Genomic DNA, 22671 nt, shown 5'->3' with positions numbered 1-22671 from the left:
ATATCCATCAGAGTCTTGTAAAACAAGTCGGAAATCGCTGTCTGAGAACTGTACTTTACTTTCCAATATCTACTCCCTAACCGGTTATTGTGATTTGCAAAAAGAATGATTTTATTGAAGTGAATGGTCCTATCGGACTGCTGCTTTGCTTTAATGAAATTATTGTCACAGTTTGAACTATGTAGCACGCAACAAATGTAATGTTTACCTCTCCTGATTGCTTTCTTTTAAGTTAGCAAATCTTTTTCTTTTGTATCCGTGTTCCATCACAGCCATACACTGCAATTGGGCACCAAATCGCAAAAAAAAGCCGCAAACCAAAAATTAAAATTATTTCTCATCCAATATGTTAATAGACCGACCCGACCGAAACCGGAAACAGTTTATCAAATGACGTTACAATAACGCGGGAAAAAGTCAATCACTCCAGGTCACTTTTAATCGTAAATTGAAACAATAAGGACAACAATACATTTAACATATCATTCATTTACAATTTTTAACATGTAGATTTAAGTTTTTCGGGGCCAGATAACACAATACAAACAACAACTAGATAAACATTTTTCAATTTGCATATACATTGCTATGCGATGATTCGCGATTGAAACATATCCGACGATGTTGCGTTTATCGGAAAATATTCACAACTACCGAATCGCAGTTCATTTTGAAATGGAAGTTGAGGTGTAAATATTGAGCTTACAAAATGGCGCCATTATCATTGTTTGTCAATAAACAAGTAAAGAGGTTCCGCAAAACAGCTTTATTCAGTCCTTCACATTTCTATCAATGTCTTGTATTTAAGTGTATATTTAACCAGCTTCCAATTGATAGACGATTATTTCTAGTTCTGATTTTGATTACATATCTTAAGTATACATATTTGAATACATTTAACCATTAGAAGTGTAAATCCGCGAAATATAGACAAATTGTCCGTTTGTGGCATTTTGCCTAAAATGTTTTACTGCATTTTGAACATGGATGAATAACAGTGAACGTACCTTGACATTCAATAATACACGCCTATCCAAGAAAATTCATCTTACATTTTGGAAAATAAAATGGAAGTCATATCACAAAATCATTTGTTTGCAAATGTCCTTGTCTAGACAATGACAGTAGCGGGCGAAGGCGTTATGGCGGACCCTCAGTCAGATGCCATCTGGATCCTTTCTTCGACTTTCATTGTGTTTACCATGCAGTCAGGTGAAATAGTCAGCTATTCTTGTTGTCGTTGGTGTCGTCGTTTAAGCGTTGTGTTTGTTTTGGACTGTTTTGCTGTCTCTTGATGGCAATCTGCTTTGCTTTGACATGGGTTTGTGTGTCATGAAACAAGACTTCTGTATTATCATCCCGATTATCAAGAAAATAATAATCGGTTTACTGTTATAGCCTTTGTGTGGTCGTCAATGTCGCCAAATATTAGAAATGTTGATATTTTAAGGTGTGAAAGAAAGCTTATCAATAATGTGTTTCCGGTAAAGATGGAAAACTCCGACTTTTGCGCATAACTCGGCGAGCCGTTTTTACATCCACCCCGGAAACACATGAGCTCTACCTCTTTTCCTGTAAATGAATGTTGTTATAACTGCAACATGACCCATAACAACGCAATGGACATATGTTGTGTGCTTGTACTGTTCTGTACTATAATGTTGTTTCCACTATATTGGAAAAAGAGCTGCTCGGTATCTTTAGATATAAACTAGTGAGAAAAGTCGTTATAAATATGTATTCATCTATGAAACAGTTCATATAATGCTTGTCGTACAAACTACACTGGCTTTCTTAATGTACCAATCTTGCAAAAATGCTCTATCTTAGGTTGAAAAGGAATATAAAGTTTTAAAAAGTGTAATCAGGTAATGGATACTATGAATATTGCAAGACACATGTGATAGGGTCTGAAACATTTACCATACTGATAGCTTTAAAAGAGCTCTCTGAATTCAATCTGTTGGCTCATTAATGTAATTATCTAATAGCTTCTCTGATCTTTATAGTATATTATATTACATGACAAACGATAAATAAAGATGTTTCCGGATACAGTCAGGTAGCGTTACGATCAAAGAAAGTTCACATTATGTATGATGAGATCGTATACGGCATATTTGTCCACGTACTACTAGTGGAACTGAACCAAAGTCATGCTTTATGGAACGGACAGTAAGTTAACATCTTATCCAATGAAACAATCATATTTTTGACACAATACAAAAGCTGATCGGGAACGCCATACATTTCTACTTTTGAAAGATTTAATTCCATTGCTAGTTTAATATTTTACGAAGGACTTTCTTTATCAGAGTTCTGTTTGTAACCATTAGTCGACAATAGGGTTTATATTTGTGTCATATGGTTCAGACAATCCAATCAACACTTTTAATTTAATATGATATTTATTCAAAAAATGGAATATCTTGAAAAATAGCAATAACACTTATCTGCAAATACATGTAACAAAAAAGCAAATATCCTTTTTCATTTAAAGCAATCACAAAAATGGCACAATAAAATGTTGATCGAGTATCGAGTATATTCTAACGCACTTGATACAATAATCAATATGATTGACTTGTGACATCTAAATTGTTACGGGTCAAATGTACTTGCCTTTCTAAATAAGGTTTATAAACCGTCACACATGTAAATTCATTCATATGCAGTCATCCGCGAAGTTTGCTTTCAACCCAATCTTGAAATTATGTGTTCTCAAGTCTTACCATACTATTCCCTCTGTATTTCAGATTGAACAAAGTAATATAAACACAAACGTATTCCTCATGTGATGGACAAAATATTAACTCAATTATGCATATATAAAACGATAACAAAACTACTGTGTTATGCCCTTTTGAATATTAACACAATTTAAGAGACAATTCTTAGTTCGCTCTGATCATTGACCATTTCTTTATCAACTTTAAAATAATTTTATGGGAATAAAATTATTATTTGAATCCTGATTACTGCGCTTTTTAGGTTGTATGAAGCGCTCTTGTACTGAATGTACCGATTGTTTGCTATGTATATATTTCAAACGAATTTCTATCATCCATTGCTTTAAATGCTTATTGTACAATGCATTTTTTATTTGTTTTGTAAACTTCGTCATCGTTGATTTTCACGTCTTTAATTACTATTTAGGTAAGCTACCAATTACTGATCGTAATTGACATTAAGCTTAGCCGTATCTCGTCAGTTTCAAAACTCAATGGACTGTATAGTACTTTGCTTTAAGCTCATTATGGCCAAGTATGTCATGCCCTCTGTGATGTTTTTCTACGTATGAGCCTGAGTCGATTCAAAACTGACATTGACGTCATACGTACTAACCTAAGTTTCGATGTCGTTCCCTTCGAATCCATTTGTTAATTTTGTACTTTATGAGCTATAACCTATAGAGAAAAACATAGAATATGCCTAGCTTTACATGCACGTTGTATGCTGATTTCCTACAGGCGTCGCCACATTATCCAGTGAAAACAATATTTTTCATATGTATGCTGAAGTAAGCCAATTGCCTGCTGCTATTACATTAATGGAAATTTTCAATAGTTGTTTCTGTGGCTGCTGCCATGGTCTTTCTGTACATGAAAATGAGAATACCTGTCCGTCATAAGCATTTTAGCTAGAAAGGCAAACTTATCGTGAACACTAGTTTAAGAACAGAAGCCTCGAGCTTACTACGATATTAATAAATGATGCAAAACAATAAAAATAAATCGGTTTGAACTGTTTATATGATGGCAGTGGACACGGATGGTATATTGTCTGATCCGGAAGTGGATGCTACCTGGATCCTCCAGTCGACATTCATTGTGTTCACAATGCAGTCAGGTACACACACAGACATGCCTTATGATCCGCATATGGTCTGATGGAATGTCATTTTGTTTTGAATGATAAATTGTATTTTGACGTTGTTTATATTTAAAGCATTTAATTTATAAAAAATCAGTTTTTTGATTTCTCACGTTGTCTCTGTAAATTAGAACAAAGACATGAATTTACCATTACTTGACACGATATGTATTGTACAGATTGTTACGCTTAAAGTGTTGTTACATCATTTAGATTGTTGTCAGTAGGAATTGCAATTGCAAGTACAAGTATATAACTTGCATGTATGTATGGTGCATCCGGGTCAAATGTCAAAGTCAAATGTTTATGAGGGGGTTAAATTCGGATTTCGAGAGACGTTATTTATTTAGTATATGTATACCCTTCTTGTTATACTCATATTGAAGAATTGTTTTTTTACCTTTTGATAACATTTAACCTACGCACTACTTCGCCTGTGACGTCATTCAAACATCGCGCAATGATATGTGTATGAAGTGACGTCAGCAGTGTTGTATACGGCCATGATGGTTTAGGTGGAATACGGATGAATGTATTCTGATATTTGTATTGCTTAAATATTAATGATATGTGTATTCTAAAGTATATCAATACTAGTCTGGCATTACTTTTGCATGTTCTGCTTCTATTGCCATGTTCAAAGACCAATGAAATTAATGTGTTTTTACTCACTTTTTCCGATATTTAAATTAATCAATATTAGTTTCACCATCAATGCTTTTTTACTCCAATATCGTCGTTTCGTATATAACATAACATACATTTGATCGTGTACACTTCGCCACTATTATCTTGACTGTGCACTCTCCATATCATCCATAACGCTTACCGGACATTCAAGACATTTACGACTTATTACACGAACACTAATTGTCATTAAAGGGCCGTTAGGTCAACAAGAATCATTTTAACATTTTTTTTCTTTTAAAACACATGTCCAGAGATTAAAACAATAAACTCAAGACAGCGTAACACAGGCGTTTTAATATAATAATAATAATAAAACAACGGTTACTTCATCTATATTTAAATAGAAAAACAAACACACAACTTTAATTTGAAATGGAATCATTTATTCTATCTGGTTTACAGGTATACATACAACATATTTAAACGATATATTATCGCTGGACATTCCGGTTACGCATGTATTTCAGTGTCAATTTCCGCAACGTCTAACTTTAACTCGGTCTAAATCCGGCCAATAGTGCCATATATAAAACGATATTCCAAAAAATACACGTATGTAAAGGGTATCACTTTTACAGAAGTTTTAAAAAAACTAATTGAAATTCGGATATGTTGTGTGCGTGTCGTCTTTATGTTCAAGTGTTTTACGTTCAGCTAATGATAGTAATTGAACAATTTGCCTAAGAGGAGCCTGCGTGTACTGGTAGGTCCCTGCCGAAAAGGGTCCTGAAACTCCAAAAGCAGCTTTAAGCTGAATATCTATCTTTAAAATTCAGTTTACACATGGTTTCGTGCCATTTTTGCTTTATAATTTGACGTCATCGGAAATGAGTCCTGTTGCAATCGTTATCGAGAAACAGCGATAATAGTTTCAAGTGATCAGAAAAGAGACCTTTACAAAGTGGGTGGGGAAGACAAAACGGAAAAAGATTCAGGACATTTCAATAGAAGTAGTGTGGCTCCTTGGTGATACATATGGCTTAAATTCAGTTCTTAATTACATTACACAAAATGTAAATGTCTTACTGAAAACAGAAGAAATCACCTCGAAGCCACAATACATTGTAAATAAGATAGTGTCAAACAATTTTGCACTTAAAATCATTCCTCATCTTGTAAAATGCCAATTCTGTAAGAACCAATCTCCAATAAAATCAGTTAACGTAACTTGTTTTGCTCTAAAAGCACCTATAGCACCTTAAAAATATGAATTTTTACGCTTGGAAGGCTTCAACCAAACTTTTGCACTCTGGATGTTCATTAAGAAAATAATCACTTCTCGTAAAAATCCATTTGAGTTAAATTCTAAACGTATTTCAAAGCAGCTATAATTGCCCGCATATAAAGCACCGTTAATTGCAAAATAAAAACAACTAAAAAGGAACTTTTCCTTTCAATCACCTTTAATCGCTGACGAGGTTATTAATTAAATGACGGATTCCTGTACAAAATATGGTGACTCCTTTTATCGCTGACGAGGTTATTAAGTAAATGACGGTTTACTATACCAAATTTGGTGACTCTTTTTATCGCTGACGAGGTTATTAAGTAAATGACGGTTTACTATACCATATTTGGTGACTCTTTTTATCGCTGACGAGGTTATTAAGTACATGACGGTTTACTATACCAAATTTGGTGACTCTTTTTATCGCTGACGAGGTTATTGAATAAATGACTGTTTCCTTTGCGAAATATGGTGACTCCTTTTTACATATAGCAACCCATATTACTGTTCGACCTCTTCTGATTAATTTGTAGTATATGTGTATACGTATATAAATGGCCACCCAAAAATGACTATCAATACTTATTTAACATTTATGATTGAATAACTAGCCTGTCATGTTATTCCTATTTTATTCCGATCATTTACAAAAGTGTTAAATGTTGCTGACTGGTTACCCTATATAATGTTAGTATCTTTTGAAGGGTTGTGAACTTTTAAAATAAATGACCTGAAATAAGTATAGCATAAAGTAATTGCAGCTGGTATTTTTGTTCTATAATTCAACAGAATCTGAAGTGAATTACCTCCTTGTAAATTATTTAGGGGTGTAAGGGCGTGTTGTCATTTATATATATTTTACATATTCTATCCCAGATTATAAAACATTTTTAAATGATATCAAAATATAATTGGGTAGCCATGCATCCAACGTGTACACAAGTGTATATAGGATACATTAAGTTAACAATCTATTTATTTCTTAAAGGTTGTGTTTTATCTCTAAGGTTTTGGGCTCCTGGAAAGTGGAACAGTAAGCGTTAAAAACGAGCTAAATATTATGGTCAAAAATGCAGTGGACGTCGTTTTTGGAGGTCTCACATACTGGATTTTCGGTTACGGACTCAGTTTTGGCAACGCCTCGTTCAGCAACGCTTTCATCGGATGGGGAGATTTCTTTGTGACTGCTGAAGATGAGAAACTCGGTATCGTATATTCCAAGTTTTTCTTCCAAGCCTCGTTTGCGACCACCGCAACAACCATCGTTTCCGGTACCTTGTCTGTCAATTTATTTCAGACTCATTTATAAACTCGTTACGAACGGACGACAAATTTTAATTGCGTTGTCATGAGACTAGTCTATTGTAATGTTATTTTAATTGCATAGCAATGTTTTCCAATAAAACAATTTGGTATCTGAAGCAATCAATATTCAAATATGCTGGTAAAGCATTTGTTATCTCCTACTGTTGATTGTCCGTTGAGCTTCTGCTTCGATCCTTGTGTCATTAAAGAAGATCTCTGTATGTTTTTGGCTTATAATTGGGCTTTTCCAAATAATTGCATTTGATTCACGAGTAAGGCCTTATTAAATTGAATCAATGTTTAACGTCGTGTTTCAAGTTCAAAGACTGTTTAAGGCAGGTGAAAAGAAACGTCAAGATAACAAACACATACACATTTTCCTCGATCCAACTTTTTTGAGACATATACAACAGGTGCTCGGAAAATCAACACGGCAATTCAACGAAACACGAAAAATCAAAAAATCTATATACTTGGTTTCTTATACCTTTCCTAATAACACTATTATTTTGGTTAGTAAAGTACTTAAGTTAGTTATACATAATAATTACATTAGCTATGCAAATGCAGTTTGCTAAGCTTTATTATGATTTTTAAAAAGTTATTTATTTTTCTGTTTCTTTTGATGGCCCAAAACCAGCCTGCCAGAGGACGCATAATATTTTGACATGACCTTATTTAAAGTAATGACTTCATTTTACCTCCGATTAGGTGCTATGGCGGAAAGGACCAAGCTAGTTTCATACATTGTCTTCTCCATGATCAACACGGTCCTGTTCAGCATCCCTGCTCACTGGGTCTGGTCATCCAAGGGCTGGCTCTACATGCTGGGCGTGGTCGATATAGCGGGGGCGGGGCCTGTACACATTGTGGGTGGGGTCACTGGGCTTGTCGCTACCCTCATGTTGAAACCCAGGCATAGGCGCTACGACGGGGAGCGGCACAAAGCACCGACCATGAGCTCTCCGACAAACGCTGTGCTTGGCATGTTCATGCTATGGTACGTGGTATTACAACTTACCTTGTTAGTTATATAAATTCACGCCTGGTTTAAAAAGCGGCTTGCAAATCTCAAACATGGACGTACGAGACTTGCCTGTGTTGATCCTTCAATATCTTTAATCAGTATAAGTTTTGTTTATGATATTCTAATAAGAAAATGCAAGCAAAATGTGTCTTTTACAAAAGCGTTTGTGTATATTCAATATTTCTACGAATATTAACCTTTAATGAATGTTCAGTCCCCTTATATAATAATTTGTTTTTTTTGCTGAATAATATATAAAACATAAAACACAAAGACAACCAAAGCCTTTTAAACTGTTGTATCTTAAAGTGTTTTATAAATTCCTGGATATTAGTACTCAGAACTGGGACTTGCTGACATTGCCTTTGTTTTTCGTTTTTCTTTCTTTTTTTATTTAAAAGTATAAAAAAAAAACGAATGGGAAACAGCTTGAAAATCTTCAGACGACAGCTTTTTTTTCAGCGGCGGATTATCTACTTTAAAGCTGCATCGTGCGGCGGTGAATAATTTCAAAGCAGCATGGTTCGGATGAATAGTACATTTTGATGGTCGATGCTGTTAAGACTATGATATTATAAGTATGGTGCTGGATCTTTTGATGTCAAAAGGGCGTCTGCTGCAAATATTGATGGTTGCTGTAGAGACAATTCCTAATATTGTTTTTCAAGCATTTTTTAGCGTTCGACATTCGATTCCAATAAAAAAAAATCATTTTAGATATAATACTTATACCTTTTACATGGATATTTTTTTATTTCATGGACGGAATGATGTAAAATTTTGATTTGAGGTACGAGATACTTATTTAAGAGGTTTTTTTAACAGATTGTCTTGATGAGTGTTATGTAACATACAAACAAATGTTTCAATTATGCCATGATTGAAATGATGGTTGTCTACCTTTGAATGTAAACTTGTGTTGTTTGGTTAAAACCAGCATAATTTAGAACAAAACCATCATTTCTGTCGACAGGTTTGTACTATCGGGGAGAAGGGTAACACAGAAGACGCCAAGAGGCCTCTTTACCCGCTCTTCTTTACTTGTAAAAAGCATTAATTCTGGACAAGCGACAATGTCTCTTTACTTGTACGGGAATCGTGGATCCAATATTTGATATATTTTAACAAAACACAAATGCAAACTACATTGATAAACCAAAACATACAAATATTATTTTTGTATTCATGTTTAAAGGCACTAGTTAAACTATACACAAAACAAGAGACACGTTCAAAACAGACAAACCACAAGGGCAACAAAATAGATATATAAATAAACTTATTAGAAATTGAGGATATGGCCTTGGAACCGTCAGTGAAACCAAGAGCTGACTGGGGTCATATGTCCATAAAAAGCGGTAAAAATGTGTTTTTGTAAGTTTCTTTATTTAAACAGAAGTCTTATCGATCAAAAAGAATCACGCATTTACAAAAAGTAATAAAACATACCCTTATATTTACCAATCATTCTAGGTGGGGTTGGCATGGATTCAACTGCGGAAGCACATTTGGTATTTCCGGTTTAAAATGGAAACTAGCCGCCAGGTCAGTATGCACATATCTTAATAAACCAAATAGTTCACTCGAGTTACGAATTTGTATGGTGTTTGACTTCAATTATGTACATATTCGCATTTATAAAACATTACAGGACAGATGTTCATGGGCCAAGGCAGGGCCCAAAATACATTCCCTGAAATGCAGATACGTATTTTACGTTTACTGAACAAAGCTGGGAATGAAGATAATGTAATGATAATTCAGTGTCTCTAACCTCTGAATAGAGTTAACATTTTACTGCCTTGCACTATGTCTTTGATTAAATGGCCTGCACAAGCAATGCCCTTTATTTTAGTGATGATTTCTTTGTACAGCCAACAAGAGTAGAAACTGAAAATTCACATAAGAGCCTCATCTATGTACTGAAATAGTGTGCTACTTTAGAAATACGCCTAGTACTCTGTTTAATGATTACCACGGCATTTCGGAGGATTTAGCGATATTTTAATGAAGTTTATCTAAGAAAACTAAAATGGAATTTCTGGTTCATTACACCGTTAGACTAAATGGTTGTCTTTTTGTTTTATTCGAATCGCAAAGCAATTGAAACTTAAGCGAGAACACTTTGCGGTGATCTTTGAGAATGGTTAAAAGGACAAATAAACGCATATAATTCAGCAGACACATTTCATACACACTGTATGATTCCATTTATCAGTTGATGTTTGGGTTACCGTAATGGAATGGCTTAACTTGTGCTTGCAGTTCTTTCGAGGTGTAAACATCCTTTCACTTTTCCCAAAATGTATGTGAAATACTATAGAAACAATTCAAGTAGTCGAAAGTTTACACATTAACCCCGAATACCCCTGCCACAAACATCAAAAGAATATCGTTGCGTTGATATAACCGTCAATACTCCAATATTATTATACGACTGAGCTCCGTAAACCGGTTGAACCCCTAGTGAACTCGTTTATTCACTGACCGCCTCAAAGCGGCAACCAACAAATTAATTGAAAACGGAGTTTACTATTTATGTATTTTTTGTGTGTTGTAGTGCCATTAAACCGGGTTTATGTTTAAACTTTTTGCTACAAAGCTTGTTTCTGTAGCTTTTCGCATAAATATTGTAATGCGTCTAGCTTATGTTATGCCTTTTAGGTTTTGATCAGCGTTGTTTTTAACTAGATCACAGTTGATGTTTGGCTGCTGGTTAGGTTACCGGTCGTTAAGATTTATTTTTAAAGTGAACAATGTTGTTAACGTTATCAGTGTTTTCTTTAACATCATAACCGCTATAAAAATTCAACGTATGCACTTATGATCTGCAATTGTTAACATAATTTGAGACTCTTTCAGCTGTACCTACTTAATTTAAATACAGGACCATCATCATCATCATCATCATCATCATCTATTTCACGTTTAAAGCTGCACTCTTACAGATATGCCATTTTTACAACTTTTTTATTTTTTGTCTTGGAAAGAGCAAATTTTTGCGTATTTATCTGCAAATCAATGATATAAGATTGCTTACAAAAAATCAGATCGTAGATTTTCATATTTCCGTTCGAAAATTAATGTTTTATGGTTTACTAACGGTTTAAGAAAAATGCATAAAACATCAATTTTTGAACTTTTATATAAAAGTCTGCGATCTAATATTTTGTCAGCAGTCTTATATAACTAGTTTCCATGGATTTTCGCAAAAATTGGCTCGTTCCAAGACAAAAAATAAATAAGTTGTCAAATGTTCAATCTGTGAGAGTGCAGCTTTAAAAGGTAACCGCGATCTGTTTAATTCCATTGATAACTTCAACAAAATGCTTACTTAATTTGATGTTAATGTATATGTGCAGGTCTGCGGCAACAACTCTTTGTTCCTCGGTGGCCGGCGGTGTTGGTGGATTTTTTCTCAGGTAGTTTTTTATCTTTGAAAATCGTATACGGTGTATACATTTTAACGTGCGTACGTGCAATTGTTTAAAAGGACAGCTAGTAAGTAAGGTATAATTATAAAATGCATGCAAAAAACAATCTTTTTGTCAAATAAACTATCCTATGAGTATGGAATGGGTTATGTAGCAAGTCCAAGGTTATTCGTTATATTAATGAACCACAATTTCTTTCAAATTCTCCAAAGCGATACAGGAATAGCGTTAAATTAAAAAAAAAAAAATTTTCAGTTATATCATGAAGGACCGGAAGTTTGATGTCAAGTACATGATTAATGGTCTCCTTGGCTCTCTAGTATCCGTGACAGGTAAACACTGTCTGAAACAAGCGTTGTTGTTTTTTTCTTGAAAACTTAGTACTTAAATTCCCATCTTTCGGCCTCAGTTAGTTCCGAGCTTAACCATGCTTACTTCATTAAGCAGTTTCACAACTTTTCAGAAATGTTATTCGAATCATAAATAGTTTATACAATATCCGTAGTTGATACGTTAATGAATTCTTAAATATTCTATGCTTATAGTTGTGCTCGAAGGATTAATAACGATCATTTTATAAGTTGATGAAATTTTAGAATATGCCCTTAATCTCTTTGTTTAATTACAATGAACTAGATAATTGCAGCATTTCTCAATAATGATAGTATTTTATAAATGAGGTTTATTTCAAGTAACTAACTGGCTATTAATTAAGCCTTCAAGGGAACATAATAATTTTTTGCTTCGTAAAATTACGGAGTTCAAGCCGTATTTATCTCGATTGCCAATTGCTCATTGAAGCAATATAACTACTTTACACGATGTTCCTAATACCAGATACACTTGAAAAACTCCAGTACTAAGGTGAAAGAGAACATGCGATTTCCTATTTCTGAATTACTAAATATGTATGAAATTAATTTTTATACCCCCACAAACGAAGTTTGAGGGGGTATATAGGAGTGAGCTTGTCGGTCGGTCTGTCTGTCGGTCGGTCTGTTTGTCGGTCGGTCTGTCGGTTTTCATGGTTTCCGGACGAAAACTCATGAAAGGCTAGACAGATTTGAAAATTTTTGGTACACAGGTGTAACATCGGAAGATACAGGTCAAGTTCGATATTGGGGCTGGTGGGGCCAAGGTCAAGGTCACTGTTACTAAAAATAGAAAAACGGTTTCCGGACGATAACTCATGAAAGTCTTGATAGATTTGAAATAATTTTGGTACACAGGTGTAACATCAATTTTTGGTACACAGGTGTAACATCAGAAGATACAGGTCAAGTTCGATATTGGGGTTGGTGGGGCCAAGGTCAAGGTCACTGTTACTAAAAATAGAAAAACGGTTTCCGGACGATAACTCATGAAAGGCTTGACAGATTTGAAAAAAATTGGTACACAGGTGTACCATCAGAAGATACAGGTCAAGTTCGATATTGAGGCTGGTGGGGCCAAGGTCAAGGTCACTGTTACTAAAAATAGAAAAACGGTTTCCGGACGATAACTTATGAAAGGCTTGACAGATTTGAAAAAATTTTGGTACACAGGTGTAACATCAGAAGATACAGGTCAAGTTCGATATTGGGGCTGGTGGGGCCAAGGTCAAGGTCACTGTTACTAAAAAAAGAAAAACGGTTTCCGGACGATAACTCATGAAAGGCTAAACGGATTTGAACAATTTTTGGTACACAGGTGTAACATCAGAAGATACAGATCAAGTATGATATTAGGGCTGGTGGGGTCAAGGTCACTGTTACTAAAAATAGAAAAATGGTTTCCGGACGATAACTCATGAAAGGCTTGACAGATTTGAACATTTTTTGGTACACAGGTGTAACATCAGAAGATACAGGTCAAGTTCGATAGATCCTTCAGAAACTAAATGAGCAAATATTTACCTTAAATGTAATTGACACTTGGAAAGATGAACAAACAAAACAAATCCAGCATGCTTCATTTGAACCAGATGCCAGTGGAATACCAGCAGAACTTAAGTATGGCATATTTGCCACAGTAGTGCTTACTACAAATATTGACCTGTCAAATGAACTTGTTAATTCGGCTACAGGAACAGTCCCGGGATTTATTCCCAGGTGGACAAGGATGCATTCAAGCCCAAATATGTACTTGTAAAATTTGATGATGATCGTGTTGGAAAAAAAGGTCGTGAATGCTCTAGATGACTTATTCCAGAAGAGATCAGCTAGAGCATCAGCTAGTTTTTCTTGTCAGCAGTGTAACATCTAAATTACTCAACAGATTTAAATGAAACAATACATGCATGATAAAAGAAGATGCAGTGTGCAGTAACCTTGGAGTTAAGGCCTCTTTTCAAAGGAATGGTTTGCCATTCCTGTGTCCAGGCGGAATTTGGGGGTATTCGTCACTCCTGTGACAACTCTAGTTTTATTTTGTTTTGTTTTTAGCTTACCAGAGCACAAAATGCTCAAGGTGAGCTATTGTGATCAGTCTATGTCTGGCGACTGTCGTCCGTCGTCTGTCCGTCGTCTGTCGTCAAGCGTCAACAATTGATTATAAATGTCATCTTCTCCTAAACCACTTGGACAATCTTAATGAAACTTTACAGGAATGATCCTTGGTCGGTGCTCTTTCAAAATAGTTCAAAGAAATGAATTCCATGCAGAACTCTGGTTGTCATGACAACATTAAGGGAAAACTACAAAACTTTTCTTGACAAAAATCATGCGACCTAGAGCTTAAATATTTGGTATATAACATGGTCTAGTAGTTGTCTACCAAGTTTGTACAAATTATGCCCCTAGGGTCAAAATTGGCCTCACCTTGTGGGTAACAAGTTCACTATAAATGCATTTTGTTAAAATCTTGATAGTTATGTAAAGTTTACTCTTGGAGCAATGGCAGCAATACGGTATCCCTTTCTGTTGAAGAGTACTTTGTCTATTTTTAGTTATCTATTTTTAGTTACAAGTGATTATATGTCATATTTTATTAATTCTTCAAATTGGTCACTTCTAAGGTAATAATTGTTCTTTATTTATAGGTTAGATTTTTTTTATATCTCTTTATTATCTAGAAGAATGATAAATTTAATAATCAGACTTTTCCGTTGAACTACATGTAGACCATTGTAATTTACAATCTTATATTTTATGTGGTTAGTGAATACACCTGATATTAACAAGCATGTAACTCTCATGCATGTGGTTAGTGAATACACCTGATATTAACAAGCATGTAACTCTCATGCATAGATTAGAAGCTATGTCGTGTTGAGACATTCTGTTTATTGCAGTTATAAATTTTATTGGATGTTGCGCTGTCCGACGTTCCTGTGTCTTACACTATTGCTTGCGAAAATCAAATTATGCCTCTGGGGTCAAAATTCGCTATGCCATGAGGTTTTCTGTGGACTTCTCATCTCATACCGCTCGGCCCAGACCTTTAATAATTTGTTACGAGCATCATATGGTGGTCCTCTACCAAGATTGTGCAAATACCGCCCCTTTGATCAAATCCGACACACCATTTTTGACCTACTGTTTTATTTTTGAAACTGTAGCGATGAAATTTTAACCATGTTTACAATTCTGTAAATAAATAACAATGTTGTGGTTGGATGACCTTGAATGTGACCTGTTAGCCTACTTTCTTTTTGAATCTACAGCAATGAAATTTGGACCAAGTGTAGAGTTTTGAAAATAAATATCAATATTGTCCTCGGTTGACATTGACTGTGACTTTTTGACCTACTCTGAGTTTTTAAGGTGCAGCAAAAACATTTTGACCATGTGTACAGTTTTGAAAACAAATATCAATGCTGTGCTTGGGTTACCTTTATTGTACCTTTTTGACCTTTCTTATTTTTGAAGCTACAGTTTTGAAATTTGGATAGTATGTACAACTTTGAGAACAAATATCAAGCATATTAATTGATTGCAAAGGTAAAACGCTTTTACACAGGTAAGCGATTTATGGCCACTATAGCCCTTTGTTTATTTAAGGTTGTGTAGTTTCTGTTGAACCATTTCAGTAACGACGTATTTACAATTTAGTGTTTAATTTGAACTTCAGCTGTGTGTGCCGTAGTTCAACCTTGGGAAGGACTCATTATTGGATTTGTTGGTTCGTTGGTTTCCAATGCGGGAGTGGCGTTGCTAGACAAGCTCAAAATAGACGACCCTGTTGGTAAGCTTGAACAGCATTTGAACTCTGGTATTTAATACCACTTAAATATCGATTAGGTTCAGATCCTAAAGAGCACCTGCAGTAGTACATGCTCGTTAAAAGTACTCAAACAGATAGTTTATCATAGTAATAATACAATGACAACTACATGGACAATCTGAGCAGCCACAAACTTAACAAAGACGTTGCTTAAAGGCACAATCATAAGGCACAAGAAACATGAAACACAGCACGTAAAAACACATAGACAGACCACACAGGCATACAATGATGAATAAATGTTGGTGATCACCGCCTCGGAACAGCAAGAATGTCACGGTGCAGTCGTGTTCGTTTGAATCGATGGTATTATCAATCATGTGTCTCCGCATATATATTAAATCTATCTCGCTAATGACGTTCATTTTGACGCAAATGTGTATTACCATTACTTTTAAAACGAAACATTTTTTGTTTATGAGTGCTTTCCAACATTACTTTTACGCACATATAAACAAGAATGAAATTAGTAATGTTTAGTTAAAACTTGTTTCTTTGCAACTATCAAGAAACCACCTTGTATAACTAGATATACTATTCTTGCCCGTGTTACGTTCCTTTATTGAGGACACATGAGTACCCTAATTATCCTACTTTGTCTGATTTGTGGCCACCAACCAAACACATATTGAACCCAGACTGCTTTAAATGTAGCCTAGTTCATAGCGCGGATGTTGAAGGCATTATTTAGTTAGAATCATTTTTATCAATGCCAATGTTTCAAAAATGTCTTGACTGACATGTTCATAAAGATGGTCTACGTTGTGCCAAGTATTGTTTTCGGACACGCTACTTAATTTGTTAAAATAATCATAATACGTTAACACTTGAGTAATTAAAGAAAAACATGTATTGATCAGAATCGAAATTGTAAAATCATCGTGTTACCAATTTTAAAGTGGTGATAGTTGATGCTTCCAGCAGATGGGAAGGTGTCCGGTTTCATGCCCACAATCTGGAAAAAGGAAGCTATGCAAACTATATATACAATTCTTCTCCTTGTGTAACCAACTCTTGCAGGGTGTGTCGTGACGCACGCTGTCTCCGGTGTGTGGGGAATGCTGGTAGCGGGGCTCTTTCTCCGGAAGGATAAACTCCTCAACGCGCTCTATTTACACAAAGCCTCCACCGGGCTCTTCTATGTGTGTGCTGTATAAGAACATGTTTTACTGTATGTCAATCTGAATATATCGTTATACGTTACGTTTATGCGAGTTTCAAGACTATATTTTGTATAACCCTTATAATTCAACAATGACTATTTCAGGGTGGCGGCCTGTACCAGCTGGGGATACAAAGTTTTGCAGTGGTGGCAATAATCATTTGGACAGTGGTTGTGTCCTTCATCTGTCTTAAGCTTATAGATGTCACTCTGGGACTGCGGGTATCGCTGGAAGAAGAGATTATTGGAGCTGACATCATCGAACATGGCATACTGGAAGAAGAGATTATTGGAGCTGACATCATCGAACATGGCATAGGTAAAACACGGTACAAGAACATCTGAAATAGCTTTGTTATTTATTTATAATAGGTATAGAACAAGATTCCTTAGTGGACACCTGACTTAATTACGAACACTTTGTCAAAATTTTGGTCATTATAATATTATTTCAAAGTATAATGATAGTCTTGAATCGCTGATTGCTGCTTGCAGTATTGCTCATGCCGATTGCTTACAGTATTGCTCATACCGATTGCTTACAGTATTGCTCATACCGATTGCTTACAGTATTGCTCATACCGATTGCTTACAGTATTGCTCATACCGATTGCTTACAGTATTGCTCATACCGATTGCTTACAGTATTGCTCATACCGATTGCTTACAGTATTGCTCATACCGATTTCTGTGGTGTTTTGTTTTAAAATAAAAATTGTAAAATTCAAATGTTTCCAGCATCTAGTTTGACAGATAGACTCAATGAATTGCTTGGATCTTATTTAAACCGTATATATAATGGAAATACTTTGAAGAGTATTTGCCTTCTGGATGATGAGTTCCTCATAAAAAATATATAGTTAAATATAGCATTCTCACATAACTAAGCTTTCAGTCCTTTGATATAACAAAAAATTGGCAGATTCGTATTATCAGCGTGTGACGTCACTTGTTTCAATTATTCTTAGGGAAACCATCTGGAAAAAGATTTAAGCAAAAAAGCAGCAATGTGTGTGTTTGTTTTTTTACGAATGTGTTCTTTGTTTGTTCCCAGTTATAGAACAATGATGCTTTTTATCATGAAACTGTATGACTACACAGTTTCTAACCTTTTATTTACTAAGGCAGACTGGTTGTGTGGATTTTTTATAGTTTCAAACAATAACTGCATCATATCTTTAAAAATATCTTTGCATTAGTACTCTGAATTATATTCCTTCGTCTGCAGATATAGTCAGGATCCCGGGTCATAGAAGTACTTAGGGTTTACATATAAATTTATTATTATTTGGTTTATTTTTAAGTTTCCTCTAGTTAACGCATACTTTGATAAGATTCACCATTTACGCTTTTATTTGATTCGGGATTATTGGAATAAAAGTGAGGCTGTGCAAACAAACTAGTTTAAACCCCCAGTTAATTTAGATTAAACACCCCTTAATGTTTATATAGTATATATGCCCTGTGTAGTTGTGGAGATGTGTGCTGTTGTTCCATGTTTCTGGATTGTTTGTTTTTGTGTTATATGTCTTTGGCCTTGACCCTGTGCCATTAAACGGGGTTTATGTTTAAACATTCGACTTCTGTGCTTGTTTCTGTAGTTTTTCATATTAATATTTAGATAAAGAAAATAACTTTTTTTTACTTTTTCGGATAGTCAGTCGTGCATGTTTTAGTAATGCCTGTGCAACATACTGCAGATATGTTGGTATGCTTTACTGGGTAAAAACGTTTCTCTAAAGTCAGATTAAGTCAGTATGTACCTCTATTTCAATGTAAATTGAGTAATACGAACGTTTATACGTTTTACTTGCTTTGGTCTAATCGGATGTGTGTGGTTTCAGGAAATTTTGTATACGACAGAAAGACGAAGACATAATCGTACGCTCCTGAGTTTGCAGAGTCAATCAGAAATGGTCACGTGAGAGGAGAAACACAGGACGCCATAGAACAAAACACTGCAGATAATAACCACATCGAGGTCAATCCAGCAGCTCTTGTGATGGGTAAGTTTATTACATTATGATTGTAGTTGCCAATTCAAGCTTACGTCCCTGTGCCTTTGAATAAGCTTGTTGACTGCTGGCCTCGATGTTTACCCTCTATTGTAGTGTAAAATTTTAACGTTGTTTAAAGGAAACAATACATGGACGTTGAATGCATTTTGGTCAGCTCAATTTCTTGAGGCTCAACGATACTGAGTTGGACATGTATGCGGTTAATTACTTACCGTTGCGTATGCTTTCTTTGTATGATATTTGAGTCGGAGCCCAAAACACAGACACAAGTTTAAATTAGTTCCTCATTTGAGCTCACCCAATTGTAGAAAGAAATTGATATACACATACTCTATCTAAATCAGTGATAATTAATACTTATCAAATGATTGTCGGTTCATTAACAACATATTTCTTTGGTTAATACATAAATTATCCTAATTCAAGAATAAAGAATAATCGCAAATTAAAAAGGCTTCTCTACGTTGTCTTTAACAAATTCAATTGACTCGTACAAAATGTCTTATAAGCACAGAGTTGTCAATTTGAGTAACAGAATAACGATCTTGAATACATGCACCTGGAAAGAAACATTCAAACTCTTCAGTAAACTACAATTCATTACAAAATTCGTTCTTATTGTTTATCACTTAAATTTAGGTGACGATCTATTCCAGGGCGTGATCATTCATGCAGACCTGTACAACGTCATCTATTAGGGAGAACAGAGCGAAGAAGAACACAGTTTGAGATCAACACTGAACTGCTGTTGGGTCGGTCGTCAGCACAAGCCAGAATTCTGAACACGCGACCGTCAATAATGTCTCAATTATTAACGTTTAAACGTCGCATTTCACGGTGGTCACTCTCCAGTCACCGGGACAGCAACCAAGACACACGCGCTTCAGACAATGAAACTTACAACGGACCATGCTTGCAAAACATAGAAAATGCCTCTGACGGGCATACATATGGAGAAAGCCATACTATGACTGATTTACAAATGGCAAACGACAGGAGTCTTCATAATTTATCCACTGGTGAATCACGCATTCAATTAGAAGCAATTGAACTCAACAATGACACCATTAATGACGTTTCACTGGATATTGATGCTTGTAATACGACAATAGGACATAAAAATCAAGATAAGATGGCTGAAGTTACAAGGTTTTAAATATCTTCATTTGAATGTGTATTATTAATAAAAATCGCAAAAAAACATCGGTAGGTATTTTTATCGGTATGTCAGTAAACTTTTACAAACGCCATATCTTATCACATCATAAAGACTATTGAGCAGTAATGATTTGCTGTTTTAACATTTCCTCAAGAATAGTGATTTCCCATATATGCCATAGAAACAATAACCTTCTAGCCGAGTAAACCATCATTATTTGTACAACATTTCGTAATTTGCTACAATACAGTATATAGAGAACATCGGCCACGCAATGCAGCAACTTGAACCACTTTGGTAGTGCCACGTTAGCCTTAGGAAACTTAAGAATGCGTTATTTTATTCAAAGTTTGAAGATCGGTTATAAAGTATTGATTAGTAGTAGACACATTGCGAAATTGTTCTCCATCTGTGGCGGTCATTTAGTTTTAATCTTATTGTGACGGCACTAAAAACATTGGTAGTGGGTCAACACATTCCGAAATAGGTTCATCAACGAATGCTGTTACATAAGCGACTTTGGAGAAAGGTGGCCCTTTAACATTGTGCAAAGGTCATCGTTTAGATTAAATTGTATTTCTGTTCAGTTCCCTAGCCAGAGGCACATTTAAACTGAGGCAGTCCAGGGGGGTCCGGGAGAGTGCTCCCTCCTATTATTTCTACGACCTCTTTTCGTTTGCCATTTACGACACTTCGCAAACAAGATTCACCATAATTATACATAACATTTTATTTTGTTTTCCGAATCAAAAGCAAAAAAACAAACACTTCGGTTTCCGGAATCGCAATCGCAGAGTATACGTGCAGTCACTTGGAATGTTTTTTTTAAATATCGAAGCCAAACGATTTAGACAAGAGTCTAACATGGTTGGTGGTTTCCATTTTTTTGAGTCTTTTGAACGCGCCAAAACTGCGTTCGCACGAACAAGAACCCACAGTTAATCTCAAAATTAACTTACAAATTACATCAATGGTGGGGAAGTCGTTCACGCCACACATTTAAAATCCTTCAATTGACGCACGAGTGTTTCCATCGTAAAACAGTGCTCTCAAAATTGCTTATCATAGGAAGTTCGTTTGGAAATGTTTGTTTGATTTTGTATTCAAAGCTTAACGGAAGATGGTCATGATTTCCAGGTAACAAATAATCCACCTCTACCGTCTTCCAATTGTTCAGGTGAACGAGTAAAGAAAGTGCTGTATTACGTGGTCTTAAAATGGATAAAAGTGATTGAGCTAATAATGGTCCATCACTGATGTATTTTCACCGTCATTATCCCTTTGATTTTGTCTGGTTTCCTTGGCAATATATTTATTTGTATAGCTTTTATAACTGACCTGTCATAAATCCATGTAAAATAGTCGTATAAATAAAATTATATACCGTTTTCCATTTACTTCAAATAACTTGCCGCATCAGGTTCATTAGAAGTATCTTTTATGCGATGAATATATGTTCATAATGGACAGAGTGCTAATGGAATCCTTTCTTGATAACCATCTTGTAACCGAGAGATAAGGGAGAGTATGTCCCTTTTAAGTCTACTGAAATATGACATATTCGTTTCCTCCTCATACTGTGGTGAGTCGGCTCAAAGGTCAGACACTGCGCTTTTACATGGTATGTGTATTTTGCGGAGTTGTGAAATAAAGTTTTTCATCATATTTGCTTATCCAGATCTTATAGAAGTTATTGTTTCCGTTCTCGTGGTTTCGGACTTAAGCCATCTTCCTCTGAGAGGAATTCCTCCTGCTGGAAGTTTTATAATAACTTAAATTATGTCCACGTGGACATGTCTGTGTTTGCGGTTACCCGCGTATTAAACAACCATGCTCTACACTTAGCAACCGGAGCTTTTCATTTCAGCTAAAGAAATTATATATTTTCCTACATGTAGCCGAGATTTAAGCATGTATAAAATGGAACATGCAATTATTCGGTTATTTTGAATATATTGTATATGCTATTATTAATATAAAATATTTTAAATTCATGCGGAATCAATTGAATAATACGGAGTGCCATTCTATACATAGAGCGTGCCCTCGATGCGCGAGCAAAAGGGTATTGCTGTAGGGTTTGATACATTATACAGTGTCCCGGCAGTGCTAAATGACAGCAAAGAAGCTGCCTCAGTGTATGTTGCTTCGGCATTTTTCATTATTAAATGAAACATTGTAGTCGTTTCACGCATTCAGATATCGACCTTATTAGTTTTCATTGTATTTCTTATTTTTATCTATTTGCTCTCCAAATTTTAACCGAGGTAGCTGCCTCGTTGTGCCTTAATGTGGCTACGGCGCTAACTTTTTCGAACACAGCCGAATCATGTGTAGTATAAAATTATATAAGCCCCATAAATAATATCAATAAATAAGACAAGATTTGTAAAATATTATGAAATATGGCAGGACTTTCATTTCAACTAAGATGGCGAATATATATGAACCCAATGAAAACATTTATGGCGATATTTCATATTACTGTGTGAACATAGATGCTTTAAAGGCTAAGAATTTGGTCAATTGCCAAGACCTTAAGAAACATATATGCAATCAAGAAAATCTTCTC

At 35.2% G+C, this 22671-nt stretch overlaps 1 protein-coding gene across 1 annotated transcript; it reads left to right on the top strand.

Annotated features, from left to right (window-relative positions):
* Positions 1-1118: 1118 nt before the first annotated feature.
* LOC128230731 (putative ammonium transporter 3) lies at positions 1119-19638 on the top strand. Its single transcript, XM_052943177.1, has 11 exons — positions 1119-1212; positions 6799-7062; positions 7808-8096; positions 9597-9668; positions 11486-11545; positions 11813-11889; positions 15608-15721; positions 16781-16902; positions 17028-17241; positions 18824-18928; positions 19580-19638. The coding sequence occupies exons 1-11, from the start codon at positions 1119-1121 to the stop codon at positions 19636-19638; spliced, it is 1470 nt and encodes a 489-aa protein (XP_052799137.1).
* Positions 19639-22671: the final 3033 nt, after the last annotated feature.

The sequence above is a fragment of the Mya arenaria genome, chromosome 4 (assembly GCF_026914265.1).
Source record: "Mya arenaria isolate MELC-2E11 chromosome 4, ASM2691426v1".
Classification (NCBI taxonomy): domain Eukaryota; kingdom Metazoa; phylum Mollusca; class Bivalvia; order Myida; family Myidae; genus Mya; species Mya arenaria.
The sequence above is the reverse complement of the archived record's forward strand: the minus strand, read 5'-3'. Positions and strand labels throughout refer to the sequence as shown.

Excerpts from the sequence above, each read along its gene's own strand:
- LOC128230731 (XM_052943177.1), top strand. The coding sequence starts at position 1,119 with ATGACAGTAGCGGGCGAAGGCGTTATGGCGGACCCTCAGTCAGATGCC. Across the intron at positions 1,213-6,798 it reads TGTGTTTACCATGCAGTCAG|GTTTTGGGCTCCTGGAAAGT; the intron begins GTGAAATAGTCA and ends TTTATCTCTAAG. Across the intron at positions 16,903-17,027 it reads CCTCCACCGGGCTCTTCTAT|GGTGGCGGCCTGTACCAGCT; the intron begins GTGTGTGCTGTA and ends TGACTATTTCAG.